The 19,816-nt window shown below is 39.9% G+C and overlaps 1 protein-coding gene across 4 annotated transcripts in view; it reads left to right on the top strand.

Moving 5' to 3' along the window:
- Positions 1 to 19,816, top strand: part of tbc1d22a (TBC1 domain family, member 22a) — a 115,003-nt gene that overhangs the window by 65,636 nt on the left and 29,551 nt on the right. For 3 of the 4 annotated variants that reach the window (XM_018700500.2, XM_018700497.2, XM_018700499.2), the window contains 2 exons: positions 3,958 to 4,033; positions 13,328 to 13,455. In XM_018700500.2, coding sequence (XP_018556016.1) covers positions 3,958 to 4,033; positions 13,328 to 13,455 — 204 coding nt within the window. Of the gene's footprint in view, positions 1 to 3,957; positions 4,034 to 5,527; positions 5,662 to 13,327; positions 13,456 to 19,816 lie in introns of those variants that run through there. The other variant, XM_051077556.1, reaches the window with a different exon arrangement.

Genomic DNA, 19,816 nt, shown 5'->3' with positions numbered 1-19,816 from the left:
GGAAGTGAGCGGAAGAGGAACAGGCAGAAAAGGCAGAAAATAGAAAATGGGACAAAAAATAAGGAATAAAGGAGGCAAGAGAGTGAAGAGGAGAAAGGGAGGGGGGTTGGGAAGGAGAGGAGGGGAGAAGGTGAGGACATTGGAGAAGACGGAGACAAAGGTAAAAAGAGAAAATTTGAAGGAAAAGGATAAATGTGAATGCAGAAGAGAGAAAAGGGAATGAAAATGAAGCTAGGAAACTGTCCTCATCACAAATACAGTATCAAGAATTAAAAAAACAGATCTAACTAACTAAACAACAATCAGTCACAAAATAAAATGCAGTACAGCTTGGAACAAAATGAAACACCAGGGAACACAACAAAGCAGAGGAGACATAATAGCATGCTCAAAACACTTAGTCAAGTCTAGCCTCATTAGCACCACCAGACTGATGAAAATACACAATGAAATGGAAAACAGAAGGTGGGAGAGGGAAAGAGAGATTGATAAAGGGAGAAATGAGATGTAGAAGGAGTAGGATGAAGAATTAACAGAGCAAGCTTTGTAAGAGAAAAGGGGAAATAAATAGGGTTGAGGAAAATAGAGAGAAGGAGGGAGAAGTACAGGGATTGCAGTAAAAGTAGGGAGGGAAAGGGGGAAGATGGGTAGAGGGCAGTAGAGGGAGGAATAAGAAAAAGAGATGAAGCAAGAAAAGAAAGAAAGCACCTGAAAGCACAGAAGAACCTCTTTACCCTCAGATAGGTAACCATCTTTTTTTTTTCTTAGAGCAGATAGATGTGTCCTCCACAGAGCACCTTTAACAGTCAACAACAACAACAACAACAAAAAGTTTCAGATAGAGTTAAAATTTCAGTTTTCCTAACTTTGCCTCTTCAGCCATGATGGCTGTGGTTGCTCATACAAACTACCTGGTCCATCTTCTGTTGATTCTACACAGTCCAAACATGTCACTGTTGATTTCCCCTGGAGTAAGAAAACAAGATGAAATCTATTTATTACTGTGTGGAGAAGAGAATTTTTCACCAGAAAGATGAAAAAAGAGACAGGGTCGTAAAAAAAAAAGTTGAATCAGCATTGCACTAAGAATGATGAGTCATAGCTTTAACAGCAACAAACTTTGTGTTCTGTATGAGCAGTCATTTGAAGGGCTGAGACTGTGACAGACATATAGATAGACAAAGTGGTGATGATGAAGGCAGCCAGACAGATCTGAAACAAGGGAAATGTGAGACAAAGTTATAAGAGACAGAGACAAAATAAAGAGTGTGAGAATAAAGACGAAAATTTGACTGATTGAAAAGCAAGAAAGGGACGGACATGAGAAGTGAGTTGTTGACAAGAGGTTTAGAGGGGATTCAAACCAAAATACAGAAAGAAGAAGCTGGTGAGAGAGCGACAGAGGAAGAGAAAGAAGGGCAGTTGATTAAAACCAGGAGCTTCAATAATGCAAATGTAATTACTTGTACCGGCCCTCACACTTGCTTAGCACCTAACCATATTAACACCAGGGTGGTAGACAGAGAGAGAGAGAGGCAGAAAAGCTATGGATTGAACATGGAGACAATATACAGGACGAGACGGAAGGAACACACTGTGGGTGAACAAGAAAGAATGGGAAGAACAGGATAAGTTACATTCAGGGACAGTGGAGGGATGGAAGGATGGAAAGATGCTATACATGGAGGGAATTTTTTTTAAAGGCAGGAGAGACTGCGGTTTCTCCTCTTCCACTGATGGACTCAGGAGGACACACATGCCTTGGTTCTGCTGAGCCTGAAGGACAACTGGAACTGTTTATTGCTAAATGACTTCTCCTCCCCTCTCTCTTTCTCTCTCTTTCTCTCTCTTTCTTTCTCTTTCCTCTCTTTCTCCTTCTCATTTTCTCTCTCGTCCTCTCTCCCTCTCTCCATCTGTTGGATAGTTTGCCACATCAGCTGTTCTCCAGCCACACTGAAATGACCCCTCAAGGAAACGTAATCCTTGTTGTGTGTGTGTGTGTGTGTGTGTGTGTGTGTGTGTTTTGGGGTATACACGCACACACAAAATGCTTATGTGCTGTTCTCACATGTATTGTATTCTGCAAGTTCAACCAACCGACGCTGCCCACTCCTGCGATCATATTCAGGTTCAGTTTTTGTGTTAGTATCCTAAAAAAGAAATCATTTTTATTAAATCAATCATGATTAAATCATTAAATCAATCTCTCTCTCTCTCTCTCTCTATATATATATATATATATATATATATATGAGATATATGTGTGTGTAATATATATATACTTGCTGTCATTTGTCTTAGAAATTGAAACTGTATCACAGTTGTTGCCAGAATTTGTTTTTTCATACTTCCAGTTGTGTTCCTCAGAGTTTCTAATTAGCTCCAAGTATTTCACATTTTCTCTCTCAAGATAACCACTACTACATGAAAGTCCAGATTTATTTGATGTGAATAATTGCAGTCAGGGTTGGTAATAGCTTATGCAGAATTTAGGTTTGCCCAGAGAAAATTGTAAAATGTTTTTTATTGGAATTGTCAGATATGAGAGCTCATTACAGAACAATAACACACTAATCAGTGTAATCTATGAAGTTTTAAGTGAAACGGACAGCAAGCATGGACTCACCCCAGCTTCATAATTAATAAGAGAACAGGTGAGAATTGATAAATGGCAACAACAAAGATTTACTCAAGGTAGCTTTTACTCTGGTCAAATCATGTCATAATTTTTTTTGATTAATTAATAGAGGTTAAGGCTCAACAACAGGAATGTCTACTTGAGCATCATAACCAATGACTAACACTGTTTAATTAGTGACCTCTGTAAGCCTTATCTCCCATTAAATAGAGGAACACATGCATGGGACACAGCCAAAAGTTATTCAAAACAACCAAGGCTATTGGTTTGTTGATTGACAGCGAGATTGACCAATTCGTTTGTCTGAAAGCCTCACTTGAACAGTGGGCAGGATGTTGGTGCTCCACTGGAACTGATAGGATTAGTTTTTTCCTCCGCTCATTCCAACACAAAATGTCACAAAAAACCACTGCAATCTACAAACTAATTCATACTGTGTTCCATGACCAAAAACATAAAGAAGGAAAAATGTGAGGTTACTTCCATAACCCTGGTTCCCTGAGTAGCCTGAGTGTGCAGTCTTGTTGCCTATTTCCAAACAATGGAGTGCACTACTTGAAAGGGCCACTAGTGAAATGAAGTCCTTATAAATCAGCTCTTAGGTTTATGTATTTCTTTAAACCACGAGGCTTAGATCCATTCACTGCTCTCTGTTTTGTTCCTACTGGCATACTCACTACCAGCCTTCTACTTTGTCTTCAAGGCCAGAGGCACACGTTTTGTCCAGCCAGTGCTCGTTAGATGGCCTATTTTCTCTATTTACTTCTCTTGAAAGATGGCTCAGGCTTTGTGTGAGGTGTGAAATGAGGCCTGGCAAACACTTCAAATCTGTAATTGCTATTGCACTTCTCTGAAAATGAATCCTCAAAGTGAAAATGTGAAATTTCAACCCCATTTAAGTGAGTGTTGTGATACACTGACTCTCAGGCCAAATGGCTGCAAAACGTCAATGTGAAACAAATCATGTTAGTTTTCTCAATAAGGGATCAATTTCACAGCTTGTCTAAGAAATTACAGAGAAATATGACAAATATTCCTGTAATAAAATATCTGCTTGATCTCCTGAGCTTTTCTTTGCAGTCTTTTATGTGGCCATTCCAGGTCCACAGGAGTATTATCTGCTTTCTAGTCTGACCTTCGTACTCCTTATTGTTGCTTGTAATTATTTCTACATTGTGTTTGAAGCCTATTTCACACGTGCATTAATTCACTTTGGGAAGCAGCATACATATAACAGATACATACTACAGCTATTAAAATTTTTACAGTTGTAGATAGAGCGTCCATGTTGACTCCTTGCTTCTTTTTCTTCTCCGCAGGACAACTATACATTTGCCCAGCCAGGCATCCAGAGGAAAGTCAAGGCCCTGGAGGAGCTGGTCAGCAGGATTGATGGTGAGTCATCTGCCTTGCCTCCATCCATCCATCCCTCCACCCATCCAGAAAGTACTTTCTGCTCACAGCTCTGCCATTTTGGCTCGATTTCCATTTACTTCTTCTGGACTTTCCTGTTGCTCCTTTTCTTTTTTCTGTTTTTCTTTTCCTCACAATTTTTTTCTTTTCTTTAGTCTATCATTCCATCTCTCAAACACACAAACCATCCCATTCATGCAAACACAAAAATACACTCAAAATCTCAGTCTCCTGCAGAGCTGTGGACAATGGACAATGTTGTCTTATTTTCTTGTAAATTTATTTGTAAAAACTGAGAGAAAATGAAGAGAAACAGAACAAAAATCTTGTTTATCCAATATTTTCCCCAATATCAGTTGTGTTTTATTTGCTTGTAGTATATACACACCACAAACCATTTAAGATTCTGTGTTTATTAGTATACATTTTTTTCTTACCAGTGAACATTTTGTAGCTAGACAAGGGAAGTTGCAACGTGAGCATTTCATGTATGAGACCTTTTGTAATCACTTTACTTCTTTCATTCTACTGAAGTGCCTGAGTTAGGTCATGTTTCTCTCCTGAATATGTGCAGGTGGCAGGGAGGAGGAAGGGTGATGATTTGACTGCACTTGCTCTTTCTTGCATAAATGTCTTAAAGTTCATGATGTGTCTTCTGCCAGGCAACAGGAATAAAAAAGCAGATAAAAATGTCACTTCAAAACTTGCTTTAATGAGGATTTATTTCCTCAGTTCTGACTTAGAGTTGAACACTTTTCTTTGATTTGAACCAGGAAGTAACATTTCACGCCTTGATTCTTCATGGATTTTTTGGCGGTTTGCACTGACATGACACTGCCATCGCGTCTTAAGTATCCTCAGAGTGTACTCGCACACAACGAGTGTGAGATGACATTTCACATAGACTCGCAGCTTAGTGTTAATTAGCAAAACAGATTTTTGTCAGTCTAGTCCCCAGTTTGTGAAAACAATAAATGTAGAAATATGGCCTGGTTTACCTTTAGCTATCCAAACTTCCTGTTGTCATTTAAAACGTGTGTGTGGCATTTGCAACGGACCACAATGCATTGTGCAAGACAAGCTTCTCTGAAAGCATATCTTTGTATAGTGGTCATGTTCTGGGCTAACCTTGGTGCTGTCCTAGTATCCTGTCACCCACTCTGTCAGCCAGAGGGAGGGCAGGACTCGCTTGCTGAATTCAAATGTATGGCGAGTGTGTGTGTGAGTGCCAAAGGAAGTTAGTGCATATATGCAGGCCTGTCTGTTTGCATGTGCAATTGTGACAAGTAAGCTTGCCTATAGAAAGGTCATGTGTTGGTGCATGTTATGTGTGTGTGTGTGTGTGTGAGAAAGTGAAACTGATACACTCATATACTAAGCATGTGTATTTATCTGTGTCTCTGTGAGAAACTTGTGTACATTGTGTGTAGGTCACAAGTGATGTGTGTGTGCGTGTATTATCTTTTCTCCTTTTAGAAAGTCACAAAAGCAAAGAAAAACAAGAAGTAAAGTCCTCTCACCATCCGAGACCGCCACACCCCAGCAAAAACATAAAAAATGACTGGACATTTTTACTGTATCTTTTTCCATAAGTGCCCTGTCATCACAGTTGGGGCAGAGCCATTTTATACCTTGCTAGCTTGACATTACCACCTCTAATGAGATCACAGATAGCTTTTATCTTGTGTTACAGGATTGTTTTTCGCTCAGCTGTCGACATAGCATCTGTTTTGAGAACAATGGCCACTCATCTCTTCCAAAATTACCTATCAGCGCTTATCAGATCCAGAGTTATCCAGAGTGTTGTGTGTTTTGACAGCGGGTGTGGCTCTTGTTTTAACTACAGATTTGCAAGTATTAGTTTTTCCCTGCTGAAATCCCAAGTCATCAGATTTTTATGAGATTTTTCTTAATTAGTTCTTTATTGCTTTTCTCTGTTAATGATTTCTGTGATAGTATTTAATCTTGCTTCTCATTATTTTAGATACGTCAGATGAAACTAGTTGCAAAATGAACAAATCTATTGTTCTCCATTAGAGAGAGCAAGTAACCTTCCAAAAAAGAAAACGTATTAGGTGTTGCTTTGGGACTTTGGTATTCATTTTCAGCCCTTGCAGCAGTTGAGTATCTGATATGGGGACATTAGTAGTAGACGGGGTATTTGTTAAGACGATGGGAGGAGAGACAAGGATGGCGGGAAAAAGGGAGTCCGGGATGTTTTTGACCTCAGCTCAGTGTTCCATTGCATTAGTGTTTGCAGTAGTGGGTCAGCAGGGAGAGGACGCTGCTGATCTGTCTGTCTCACACCACTTTCTCTGTCACCTTCTCTGTGCTTCTTTAAAATGACAGCTTGTAGCTGCTCCTATATATCTGTCAGATGTAGAGGAAAACATACACGTACTATACAGTCAGTGTTTTTATGACCACGTCTCCACCATCCATTACGTACTGTGTCTTTTAGCACAGTGGGGGTGACTAACTGACATATACAGCACAAGCTGTTACCTATATAGTATGTTTAAAGACATACAACAGAGTAACAAAATATTGTTGGAGCAAAAGCAGATGTAAAATCCAACCTATGGTTAAACCAACTGTGAGTCTTTGGAAAATGTGATTTTGATATTTTCAAAGTATATTATACAGATCAATCTGATTGTGTCTTGTAGGATGTATAGCCTATTGCCACTAATGAAAGCTGTTGATAATTAGTTGCTGTGAATCACGCCTTTGTATGGAAGGACATTTATTTAGGCATATACCTGAGGAAAGTCTTTGACTTAAACACTACGTAATTTTTTTTATTGAGCATGTGAGGACAGTGTGGAGGTGTTTTCCTCTTCCTTAGACGTGTCTGCTCTGCCTACGCACCTGTCACAAAGATCATTCAGGTGTGCAGGAGGTTTTTAGATGACCTGTGAGAGTCTTGAGGCAGCAATAAATTTCAGATGTTTTAAGGATAAGGTTTAATAACCATAATGTCGCCAGTTTATGTCCTGGAATGGCTGGGAAAACACTCCCTCCTTCCTCAGGTGTTACTACTGAGGTGGCAGTGTGGAGCTCTAAAAGTGCATATCAGCTTTACCCAGAATAAAAGAGCTAATACATATATATTTTTTGCACAAATGATCAAATGTTTTCCACGGGTGTTCTTTGGATATTCTGTTTTTGGTTTCTGTGAATCCAGTCCTATGGCACAGGCTGTAATTGAACTAGAAATAAGGAGGCCAAAAACTGCACAGATTTGTAAAATAATGTTAAAATCAAAGATATTTATTTCTCTACTTTGATTCTTGTAGTTGAATACAGCGGATGACATTGTTAGAAGGTTTTTTCTTTGAAATGTCATTGTTTCTCCTTCTACTTGCCCCTCCCTCAGACCCCCACCTCCCCTTTCTCTGTAATTAATCCTACTTGTAATAAGTGATGCTAACTCCCATTAGCCTTGTTTGATGCTAGCACGTGTACCTCCTCAAAAGACAAGCCACTTTGTCGGCGTGCTTGTAATGTTTCTGTGATCTCTTTATCTCTCCCTTATCTCTTTCTGTGTATTTGTTGCATGCAAGTGCATTAGCGCAAGTTCATCAACATGCAAATTGCCCAAAGGTGAATTTATGTATGCAAATGAAAGAATGCACTGGCAGTGCGCGCTAGGAGCCTGAATTGTGTTATTGGTAGCTGGGTTGTGAGACTGTTGCAGAAAGCAAAGGTTAGTGTGTTTTTATGGGTTAAAAAAACAAGATAATTTGCCTTTCTTTGGCAGCAGCTGCTTTTTGAAGCATCCAGAACATTTTGTGTATATTTTTTTATTTCTTTATATATTAAATTTTGTTTTAGCAGGAATTCTAATTACATTCACACTTGTGTATGCGTAGTTCTAGCAGACAGGCATTCATTTGTGTTATTTTGACATTTAAGTTGTGCCATTTTGTAAAAGGCAAATTAAGCTCAGGTTCAGGCCTCATCTGGGTTTTAACCTGCCTGAGGTCAGTTACACCATCTTCCCACACAGCCATCCACACATCACCCTGAGAATGTTGATGCACCCCAGTCTTTGACATATTTAACACAATAGATGTTATCAACTGTTTTACTTCTTTTTTTAATTCACAGATGTATTACACTACAGTGTTAATTTTCAGTGGGGGTATTTTGGCTGTTGCTTTGATTTTAAACTCTGGCGGGGTGTGGTACCTTTCCTTACTCCTAGATGCTGCACACATTAAAAAGTAAAATGGGACTTCTAACGTTACACAGCATGTTCTTTATGCTAAATATGCTTCCATTCTTTTGGCAGCCTCACACAGACACAGCCAGTATTTTTTATGTTTACGCATATCATTTATACTTTTGTGAACTTGAAAGTGTTTTTGAAATCTGTCCCAAAAAATACAAAATGTACTTGCATGAGGTCTGAGGTCCACTATTTTCATGCACCAGGCTCCACAGGATTTTTTTTTATTATGCTTCATGTTTAGGACAGAAATGATAGAGAAGCATTGTTGATGTTGACTGTGTACCATCAAAACATATCTTCCCCCACAACTGCTGCAGTCTCCCTCAGGCTAATCAGTAACAAATGTGTGACCTTGTGGTTGTTTGTTGTGTGAGAGGAATAATTAAGTGAGCGCCACTCAGTGGACTCCCGTCTTTTGCACTTGACTTGGTTATTAAACTTTTTCTTTTTCTACCTGTATCTAACAGTATTCTTCACATTTATATGCTATTATTTAAATATGTTAACAGCGATATGTGTTCACACAAGCTCAGAAATTCCAGCGAACGCATTTACTTTTAATAAACAGTGTATATTGTATTTTTGCTGTGTGTACACGCATACAGATTAACCCCTCCCTCAAAAGTGATTGTACAATCATTGACAAGGAAACAAAACTAGAAGGTGCTGGGCTTAGCAAATGGTCAGTTAGGTACAATATCTAAAGAAAACTGGCACAAAGTATTGTATGTACACACAGTGTTTACTTAGTTTGTGTGCAAGATCCTGGTGACATATTTCAAATACTGGTGATTAAATACAGTGCTGCTGTCTGGCTTGTATCTACAGCAGGATTTGTTTTAGAGATCTGTTATAGAGCTGGTAAAACAAAAGAGAGATTAATAAAGGTTGTAGTGAGATGAATACAGTCATTTTATACATGTATGTTTACAGAGAGGGGGCTGAACTGATGTTTGAGAACAAGTAAATGACACAGAACAGATTGAAAATAAAGCAAGTGTATTAGAACAGACTGAGGGAGAGCAAGATGGTGGGAGAAAAAATGAAAGCCAGTAGAGAGTGAGAGAGAAAAGTGTGTGACTGTAATTACGTTTTGCACAAAGGAGAGCATGGAGTCAGGCGGAATTGGCCTCATCAGCAGAATCCTGGGAGCTGCTCACTAGTCACTGTACGACCTCTGACCTCCCGCTGTCCACCCTCACTTCACCAGCCACGGGCTACAGTCCACTGCGGCGCTGCGGACTAGCCTGCACCGTGGCCTTCCGTCCTAAACTTTAACCAGCAGTAGGAAGGAAGACAAGACTCATCAGTCAATCAGTGTCTATGAGAGATGTCATCCTCAACCTCCCCTGGCCCCATAACTACACTACCCAGCATGCTGAGCCCTGTGCCAGCTGGACAGCAGCCCACGGTTAAGAGGTCACAAGTTTTGGTGTTGGAGTTCACTGCTTTTCTTTCTGCTGTTCTTTTTTTTTTTTTGTTTGTTTGTTTGTTCTTAAAATTTTCTCTCTCTACTCCTCTCCACTCCTCTCTTCCTCTCCTCTCTTCCTCTCCTCTCCACTCCTCTCTTCCTCGCCTGTCTTCCTCTTCTCTCCTCTCCTTTCTTCTCCTTTCTCCTGCCGCAATAACTCCTCATGACAAACGACCCTTCTTCCCACCACTCCCCCCACCACGCTCCTCTTCCTCTCCGCATCGGGTGAAGTCACTAATATTAGGCAGAGCAAGTTCATTAGTGTAATTTAACATTGTCTAAAGTTGTTCCACTCTCCCCCTCTCTGTTTGGCAGCTAGCTAAGATCTGTCACCATGATGCATTCGCTGTTAATGAGCTCGCCTTGTTTATGCTTTTACAGCAGCATGTGATAATTAAACTACAGAGAGGAGTGTGAAATAATAGCTTTGTGTTTACTTCTCGCCCTGCTCATGTGGTGGAGTGTGGGCTTAATTGTTAAATGTGTGTGTGTAAGCAGTGGAAGACAGGTGTCATTCAAGTGTTTGAAGTGTGTGTTTGAGAGTACGAATGTATGCGTTCTTGGCTAGAAATACCTTGTGTAATGTTTCACCAATTAAAGCTGTATTTGTGTGTGTGTGTGGTTGTCAGTCAGCCCTGATTAAGAGCACAGAGTGTGAGACAAGAGGATGCAATAGTTCCTCCCTAACTGGCTTTTCTCATAGATTCTCTGACAGCTCTATAATTACAGCTCTATTATGAAACGTGTGTGTGTGTGTGTCTGTGTGTGTGTGAGAGAGAGAGAATGAGTGTCACGGGTTTGATGACTATGAAATAGAGAGTCGCTGAATACTGAGTGGTATTTTTAATCTTTTGTTATGTAAAGAAGCATAAAACAAACATTTATCAAGAACAGAGAAAGGGAACAAAGGCAGCCGTTCGCAGTGTCACAGCCCCGTACGCAGCAAGTTTTCAACTGACATTTCCGCTTCTCATCGATTCTTCTCTGCCAGCATTCGTGCCTGCCTGCCATGCCGTGACACTGACATGGACACTGATGTTTGAACTCCACATTGAGAACATATTGCGAGTGCACGATGCAGCGTATGGTCTTCTCTCTGTGAGGCTTGTTAGGCGGTGAGACGTAATCTGAACCTACAGGAGGAGAAAACAGAGAACACTATTTTATAGGTAGAAAGAGGCAGATGTGGACGCCTAATAGCCAGCTGATGTCAAAGCTTGGATGGTGAGCCTAATAAAACAAACTGCATTCTAGACTGATGCCTATATTCAGCTGTTTCTTGATGTATTCCCTGCTTGTATTGATATCACAGAAGATGAATTACAGTAATGTGCACAGAAAATCCATCACACCTACTCTGAAGAATAAGACTTTTTGATATTCTATATTTTTCTTATTGTAAACAAATGTCATGAAAAGACCAAAACCAACAATGAATTGATTGCACTTGTCAGAAGCCAAAGCCTGATGTAGCTTGCTTGTCTGTGTCACAGACCACAGACCTTCATTAGGTGCTTTCAAACTGCAGGAACTTCCCCCCGGGGAGCAGAAACCTTTTCAGAGACTCAGCTCCCCTACCTGTGTTTCCACTGGAGGGACCAGGGTCTAATTTAAGCTCCAGGGAGATAGTTTTACCCCCCCGCCCCCCAAAAGTCCCTGCTCCAGGGGGTGGGCCTTACAGTGCTGAATGTCACACCTTTTTTAAAACATGTAACTGCAAAAACATTGTTTTGCTCGTGCTTTGTGGTCGACAACAATGTTAAAAAAAAAAAAGTGGTCTTTTTTTTAAAAAAATCAGTGTGAATTTGTGACTTGTTTTTAATACTGATTAAGCATATACTTGCTATTGGAATGCTGTTAGAACTGTGGAGTTAATACCACCAATATACTTTACATTTTATCCAAATTGCATTTGAACTCAACTTGACAGCATCAATATTTGTTAAGCAGTTGATCTTAAAAGCTCTCAGAAGGTGAACAGTAGTAAGACTGGCATGCTCCTAATAAACCCAGACACTTAAAATTACCAGTCTGAAGCTGACTTTCAGTAAGTGCTTCAACTTTAAAATAATGAATTCATTGCTCTTTATTCAAATCACTGCCAGAAACAAATCATAACAGAAGTTATCATAGCAGTGTTACACAACACATCACAATAATTAAGCCTACTACCTAAGAAAATTTTGATTGGAATTTGTTAAGCTGAAAGCTGCTTGAAGCGCTCACCTTGATTAATAAGTTGGGTGAGCCTGTCTCTCACTACACAGTTTCACCATACTTGGAGTGATGGACGGCAGGTAGACTCTAAGATCATTCTCCACATGCAAACAAGCCCTGTACTCACTCTTCATTGCAGTTAAAGTGGAGAATGATGACTCACAGTGGTAAGTGGTGGGAAAGGGGAGCAGTATTCCCAGTGAGTTCAGTGATACTAATGTGAAACTGAAGGTGAAAAGTCTGTGTGAATGCTGGAATTGGGCCTTTAATATCCTATCACAGGATTAGTCCAACAGCTTCTCTTCTGCTTTAACAGTAAGGCCACTTGTTGATGCAGCAGGAGCGAAGGGATCAGTGTTCACACTGGAGAAGTAGGAGCTGCTTCTCTTGGTTTCAGCATCAAATGCTACGTGTATAGGACAAGTGGAATAAGTTTCATGGGAGATATCATGGTGTGCGTTTCCTGGTAGACTAGCTTTGCGTAAAAAAGCACCTCCCATTGCCAAATTATTGAATTTTGTCATGTCATTAGAAAATCGTGTAACTATTGTTTCACAGAGCTTAAACTGTAAACAGGGCAAATGAGGCTTAACAGGAAATGCAGCATACCTCATAAAAAACATTAAAGGGATATATTTTAAAATATGTGCGTGTTTTGACAGAGAGGACCAGGGAGAGTGCCAGTAACTATAGGTATTTGTGACTAATACTGAGATGGAGGTGAAAAATCAATCTCAGGTGCTTTGTATAAGATTACTATCACTGTACTTCCTCTACACAAGAAAATAAATAATTAGTTGGAAAAAAAACATGGGTGTGAAGAGGTTTTCTACAAACTGAATTTTATACAGTTGGACAATACAGTCAAAGAAATAATAAAAATACACACAGTTCATCACATAACCATGCTGTCTATCCTCACCTCTGGATGCCATTGACCTGCAGTATATATCCTCCATTCCTCACTGGACTGACATGCAATTGCTTTGAAGCTTTATTTAATGATGAATGCACTCGCTTTTCTCATCTCAGTTTGGTGTGTAGCTTTTCTCAGACAATTCTGATAGCTCTGTAATTACATCTCTATTATGTGTGTGTGTGCGTGTGTGTGTGTGTGACTGACTGCAGCAGTTATTAACAGAGATGACTTATGAAGGAATCTGTCTGTCTACTCACTGTCACCTTTATTATTGTCAGTTTTTTGCCTTATAGACTTCTGCATCTCTACCATTTTCTTGTTACAAAAAGATAGGTGCAAGCAGTAGAACCCTAATGTGTGTGTGTGTGTGTGTGTCTGTGTGTTACTGTTGTGTATTTTAATAATGTTGATTATTATTATTATTTTTGGCAGAGTCTGTACACCGCCACATGCAGCAGTACGAGGTGGAGTACCTGCAGTTTGCCTTCCGCTGGATGAACAACCTTCTGATGAGGGAGCTGCCACTACGCTGCACGATCAGACTGTGGGACACCTACCAGGTACATACACACACACACACACAGCAAGGCTACTAAGCTACCGCTATTGGGCTTTTTGTTATGTGTCCATTTCTACCTGGCTCTGCGTGAGATTTCAGAAACGGGGATATTCTCTGATAATGACATCTATGATTGCCTCAGAAGTGGTGCTTTTGTAATTCCTGCCACTATATCCCAGCCCACCCAATGGTACGATGCAACATAATAAAGATATTTTTCATAAACGTACTCAAACATAGCAGCTCTCTCTATGATATCCTTAATTATACAGAGCTTGTGATACAGCCTAACTGTGCTGCTTGGCCCAATCACACAGCTATGCTCCTGATAAATTTACACAAAAATCGTTAGTTGAACAGCATGAGATTTTTTCGGTGTTAGCACAACACATACGGAGAGAGAGAGAGAGAGAGTGCTCTGCTGATTTATAGTGGTAGTACAGGGAATGGACAAAAGGTTGCAAAGAAGGAAACATTTCTGGAGAAGATTTGCAGGTGAGGGATTGTGAAGGATTAAGTTAATTCAGAAATGAAACAAAGATGTCAGCATCCCTCTTTCATGCGTGACAGTTTTGCTTTTACTTATGGTTTTTTCATTTTGTGGCTGCTGTGCTTTTGTATGTGTGCATATCTGTGTCAGAGTAAAGCCTATTACTGTGTTGACCTAGATGTGTAAATGAGAGACAGAGCAAGAGCAGAATCTTAATCCCATTCAAACACATCTGGACCTGTTCATTCTGCTGCCCTTTCACATTTACACACAGCTTAACAGGCGGCACCAACAGTTATGCCAGATTGTTAAACTCGGCTGGCATTGTCAATAACACCTAATGTCTGCTATTGATTCAGCGGGGTGTGTGTATATGCTGGGACATGTGTGGGTAGTCTAGGGCTTGATCTGAGTACATATAATGGAGTTTCTAGCTGATGCAGAGGTTGAGAGTGTAAGACGTGGTCACATCACAGTGTTTGATTAGATGAAGAGAACAGAGAGAAGATAAGTGGAGAGTTAAGGTAGGATTTAAAATGAACTTTCAGCTGTGCCAGGTGCACAAATATTTATTCATCTTTTCTGCTTATTATGCACAGTTTAAATTTACGCATTAAAAAAATCTGAGTGGAAATGTAGAAATTCTTTTTAAAATTTTGCTTGGCTGAGGTTGTAGGTTGCTAAAAACTTAATGTGACACAGTGTGATGGAAACAGACTTGGCAAATTTCTCATGAAGCAAATAACTTTTCACTATTCACTGAAGGTTTGGCTTCACTGTGGAGAGAAAATATAATGGCATGGAGCAATGAGCAGACTGTAACCTTCCTCAAATTAATATGCAAAACAAACTGAAATTTAAGTTCAATTTTAATTTAAGTTTAATGGCACCTGACTGGAGGATTAGAGCCTCCATGTTTGGACATTGGCAAAACTCAAATTTGAGGCTGACACTGCTCAAATAGCTGCTTTCCTTTTACACGCATGTGACCCAGTAAAATATGAACTCTTGTCAGATAACAATTCCTATTTGTGACCACTGTGGTTGCAGTTAAGTTCCCTGGGAAAACAAAACGACAATGGGGCGGGATTAGTTGATAGAGAGGAGGTGCATTTAGAAGAGTAAGAGGTGAGGGAGTAAAGTGGAGTGTTGAAAAAAAAGAGAAAGGAGAAAAGAATGACAGTAGCCAGCAAAAGTAGAACTGTGGAGAGATTTTATAAAAAAAAAATGAAATAACAACCTATTGAAGTTTATAGCTGAAGTGCTTAGTCCACAGCATTCAGCAAGCTAGCTTTAATGAATAAATATCAAATGACTCTTGTTCAAATCTTTATGAACCCTGAATGAACTGTGTGTGTATGAGATGGATGGCAACTGACAGGTAAAAGCAAAGTAACAGCGAGGATGGATTTTTTGTTTATTTTTTCTTAACATGATTTAGTTGAATTGAAACGCTGTGGTTATGAAAATCATTTTTTGATTGCTACATTATAATTATGCTAACTAATATGAGAGAGCTGTCAGTATTAAATCCAACAATTTTAGCTTCTAAAGATTTATATTACTTCAGTCTTACTAAATTGTCCCTGCCTGTAAAAATTCCCTTCTTCTCAGTGACATAAAAGTGCTGGGTCAGCTACAGTGCAGTGCTCATGAACGTGGAAAAACAAGTCCTGAACACTCAAAGTCCTCCAGTTTAAGTGGAGTCTTTCCACTCCCATGACTTATGTGGGCATCAGTGGATAGGAAGCCAGAGAGACCAATTTTTCTCAGAAAAAACACTTAGGTTGACCCGACAGCAGCACTATGTTTTCATAAACCAAACTACTGGTCAGCTATCCATTACAATTACTGATAGCTACTGAATTTTATTCAAGTAATGGACTGATGCTAAATCATTACAACAAACTCTTGTGTTCTCCCTTTTAGGAACTTCTTTCCTGTGTATTATTGTCTGAACCATAGCCAGCTGGCAGGAGAGATGAACATATCTAAAGTTATAGAACCTGATAAGAAGGTCTTGCAGGTGTTTTTATATTACAGAGAGTAAAGTACAGTATACGTCTTTACTGCTTAACACCTTGGCAGGTTGTCTGACACAGTTCCTTTGAGGGATTACTAGTTATTTAAGTTAGTCTTGATGAGTGGGTTGATGGATGGATTAAAGGTGTTATATGTACATTTTTGCTATTGCTACATAGCCACATTCCCTTACTCACCAACAGCTGTCTCCAGAGGTGGAAAGCAACGGACAGTGGTAACTCTTGTGTGGCTTATTTTTTTTTGCTTCTTCTCTTCCACTGAAGTTAGCATGCTAACCAGCTAGCCAAGGCCTGTCACACTTTGTGATAGTGCTTTGCTAGTCACTGTAGCGTTAGTCTGCCCTCAATCCAGCCATGAGAGAATGAAGAAGTAGCACTGCTCAGAGGGTGTATTCTAACTTTTGGTCTTGATAAACAGCTGTCAATGCTAATGTTGGCTATGTGGTGACAGCAAAAACTTACCTATAGCACCTTTAAGTCAGGGATTGGGGGAAGGGTAAAAATTGGACACGTGAAGAAACTTTTTGTTTATGTGCTTGGAAATGCATGAAGATAATTACATTGGAGTCGAAGCTGATGACCTTGACAATACTGTGGATTATCCTGGTATAGTAAATTATACATAATTGAACACAATTTGAACACAAGTTTATGGTTATTATGATATACTAGCTGACCCAGTGATGCTCTGTACCTGACTCTACAGTAGAATGATCTCTATTATATGTGATGTCTGCATGGTGTCCATAGTAACAAGCTGCTATTTTTCATCATGCGTCATCAGTTAAAAGCCCAGCAACCAATCTAATCATCATCCAAGTTAAAGAAGAACAGAAATAAAGCAGAAAGAATCCAATGAGCAAAACCCAGTCAGAGAGACATCAAGAAATATATCAAGGGAACAGAAAGTCCTGCTTTCAAAATGGATTTACAGCATCATAAACCACTTGTGTCCCAAAGAAAAATGCATAATACCTTGTCCTGACATTTAGTCACAATTCATGTCTCATTTTCAGAACATAATTTACACCTTGATGTCAGAACAGTGGGTACATTGATGGATGAGTTAATGCCACAGGGCAGCCTCAGTTTAAGTTGTATTCATTATATTTTGAATAATTTTGCTGATTTATAGACTCACACAGGACATATTTGGAGAAAAAGGTATCAAAATCAATGCAGCAGAATCAGAGATTTATTCCATACATTCTCTATCCATATCAAAACCAGACACTTGCATTACCCAGAGTTCATCTTGACCACAAACAATTTGGTTAGAACATTTCAGGAAAATACTAGTAGTGGTCAGTATAGCCTGCAGCTGCTAGCCTGAAGCAGGGATGAGGAGTGAGCCACCGAGGTCTGGTATTCTCACTTGTTTCTACCCTCACGCCCAAGTGATTTTTGAAAATTTCAAACTTACAGTATTCATCCCAAACCAAATACTCACCCTTAGAAATAGGCTGGAAGGAGCTTTGAGTGGAACTGCTGCTCCTTCACATTGAACAGAATCAGTTGAGGTTGTTGGGGCATCTGACTCAAATGCCTCCAGGACGCGTCCCTGTGGAGATGGAATCACCTCAGGCTTCCCAAGGAGGAGCTGGGGGATGTGGTTGTGAGGGAAGGTAGTCCTTGTTTAGCCCGCTGTCAGGGTACCTGTCATGTGTGATCATGTGCTCTGCTTTCAGAATACTTACTTACTTCAACATTTCATGTTTGAACTCACTAATAATAACATACAGTGTATTAACTCAGTGCAGCATGATGGCTGTCTTAAATGCAAGAAGGCCTTTTTGGTTTGAACCCAACAGGTCTTGTAAAGTATGCATGTTCTTTTATGGGTTTCTTGTCACAATGACCCTGTGACCCTGAAACAAAATAAGTGGGTTTGGATGGGTGGATGCAGTATATCCACATGACTTTAACCATAAAAAAACATAAAAACCATAATACACGCTCACCGTCCACCTCAAGTTTAAAAAAGAAACAAGAAATGAATGATTAAAAGGTGTTGTTGCTTTGTCGTGACTTGACAGCAGCCCAACTACACATTGTACTTGTAATCTATCCTCTAAATATTTGATGTTTTACAGTGTCGTTTGGATTGCAGCCTCCACACAGATGCATGCACACGCCCCACACATCCTTCCAGACAACACACAAACACGCACGTACACCTTTTTTGGCAGGCTCTGTCGCAGTCCCTCACCTCCAGCCCTACCCCGGTAGGGGAATTAGGCCATTTCCACTCATGAAACTTTCAGTGGAGCTGACAGCAAGACACAAGGCTGTTCTTGCCAGTTCTACTCTGCTCTCTTCTATATTGTCCTTTTTCAAAACTTTTCTCTCTTCAACTGTATGGCTGTTCTTCCACACTCCTCTCTACTTGTCATCTGTCTTCTGAACTCACTCAAGATTTATTCCTCTATCCTTCCTTTACCTCCATATCCTTATGTGTTACTCTTCTCCATGCTTGCCCCTAAAGGAGCTATTTGTAAGTTTTGCCATTGCTAATAGCCAACATTAGCATTAACAGCTGTTAACTTACCAGTCTAAACAAAATGTAAGTTCAGTATCAAACTTCACCCCTCAACTTGCTAAGAGCTTATTCCATCAGCGGAAAGGAACAGCAATGTTTTTCTTCTATTTCTATCACCTCTTCTACAGAGGTTAGCATGCTAACCAGCTAGCCCCGGCCAGGCCAGCCTGTCTTGTCACTTTTTGATAGTGACTCACTATATCATCCACACTGCCCCTAAGAAGTAACACTGCTTAGAGGGTGTTTTGTAAGCATGTGTTCCTTTACTTGTCATTGTGTTTTGTGTTGTGTTGATTTGAGCCTTGAACACGCTTTACCAACCTTCTGTCTGAGGCAAGGATGTTTCTGTTTTGTTGATGATTCAGTTTGGATTCCTTTCAACACGACCAGTAATGCATTATTTATTGATGTCCAAACAACCTAGATTTCCAAACTAATTTAGCTTTTTGACTAATGTCCTTAATGCACAGCAAGTGTTTGGGTCTCTCACAAATGAACAGAAAGACCTTGCCCTTTGCCACAGAGCCTGTGCTTGTGTGTGTGTGTTTCAGGGGAGATTTTAACCTGAGTGTTGTAATGTCTCCGCTGTGGTCTTCTCTCTGCGGTGTGGCCATCTGTTCAGTAGCCTGATCCAGCACAAGACAGCTCTTGCTCTGTCTTTCTCTCTATCTCTGTCATCTTCTCTCTGTCTTTCTACTTACAGTCTCTCCTTGACATTTGTCTGTTTTTTTTTTTGGTCTATTTTGCCCTCAGTCTAGTTCTCCCCTTTTTTCTTTTTCGTACCTTTCCGCTATTTGTTGCTATCTCAAGAAAAGGAGGGGGGGGGCGGGGGGGCAGACAGAAAAGAGGAATGATTCACAGTGAAATACACATACACACACACACAACTTTCCTCCCCTGCAGTCAGACAAACAGACGGACAGACAGACAGGGACCAAATTATCCCTGTTGTGTGGAGCATGAAATTAGCAAGTAGCTCAGTGTGGCAGCATTAGCATGGCTGTTAAAGGGATACCGTGACATTTTCAGGTTCTAAAACATGGTTCTTTTTCCATGCGGATGGTTGAATTTCCCAAGCAGGGAACTGTTTAGTGTTGTTAGTGAGCATGTTTTTAACCACTGTATAGAGATGTGATCATATGTGTTAATTCCAGACAGGAAAGTTTGTAATTTACTGCAACAAAAGTCAGAAGATAAGATAAGAAAGAGCACAAAACATCCAGATTAATTCACAAAATAACTGGGACATTAATCGATAATGAAAATAATTATTAGTTGTAGCTGTAGTACT

This window comes from Lates calcarifer, linkage group LG18, assembly GCF_001640805.2.
Source record: "Lates calcarifer isolate ASB-BC8 linkage group LG18, TLL_Latcal_v3, whole genome shotgun sequence".
NCBI classification, from domain to species: Eukaryota; Metazoa; Chordata; class Actinopteri; family Centropomidae; genus Lates; species Lates calcarifer.
Note: the sequence above shows the minus strand (reverse complement) of the source record. Positions and strands in the feature narration are given on the sequence as shown.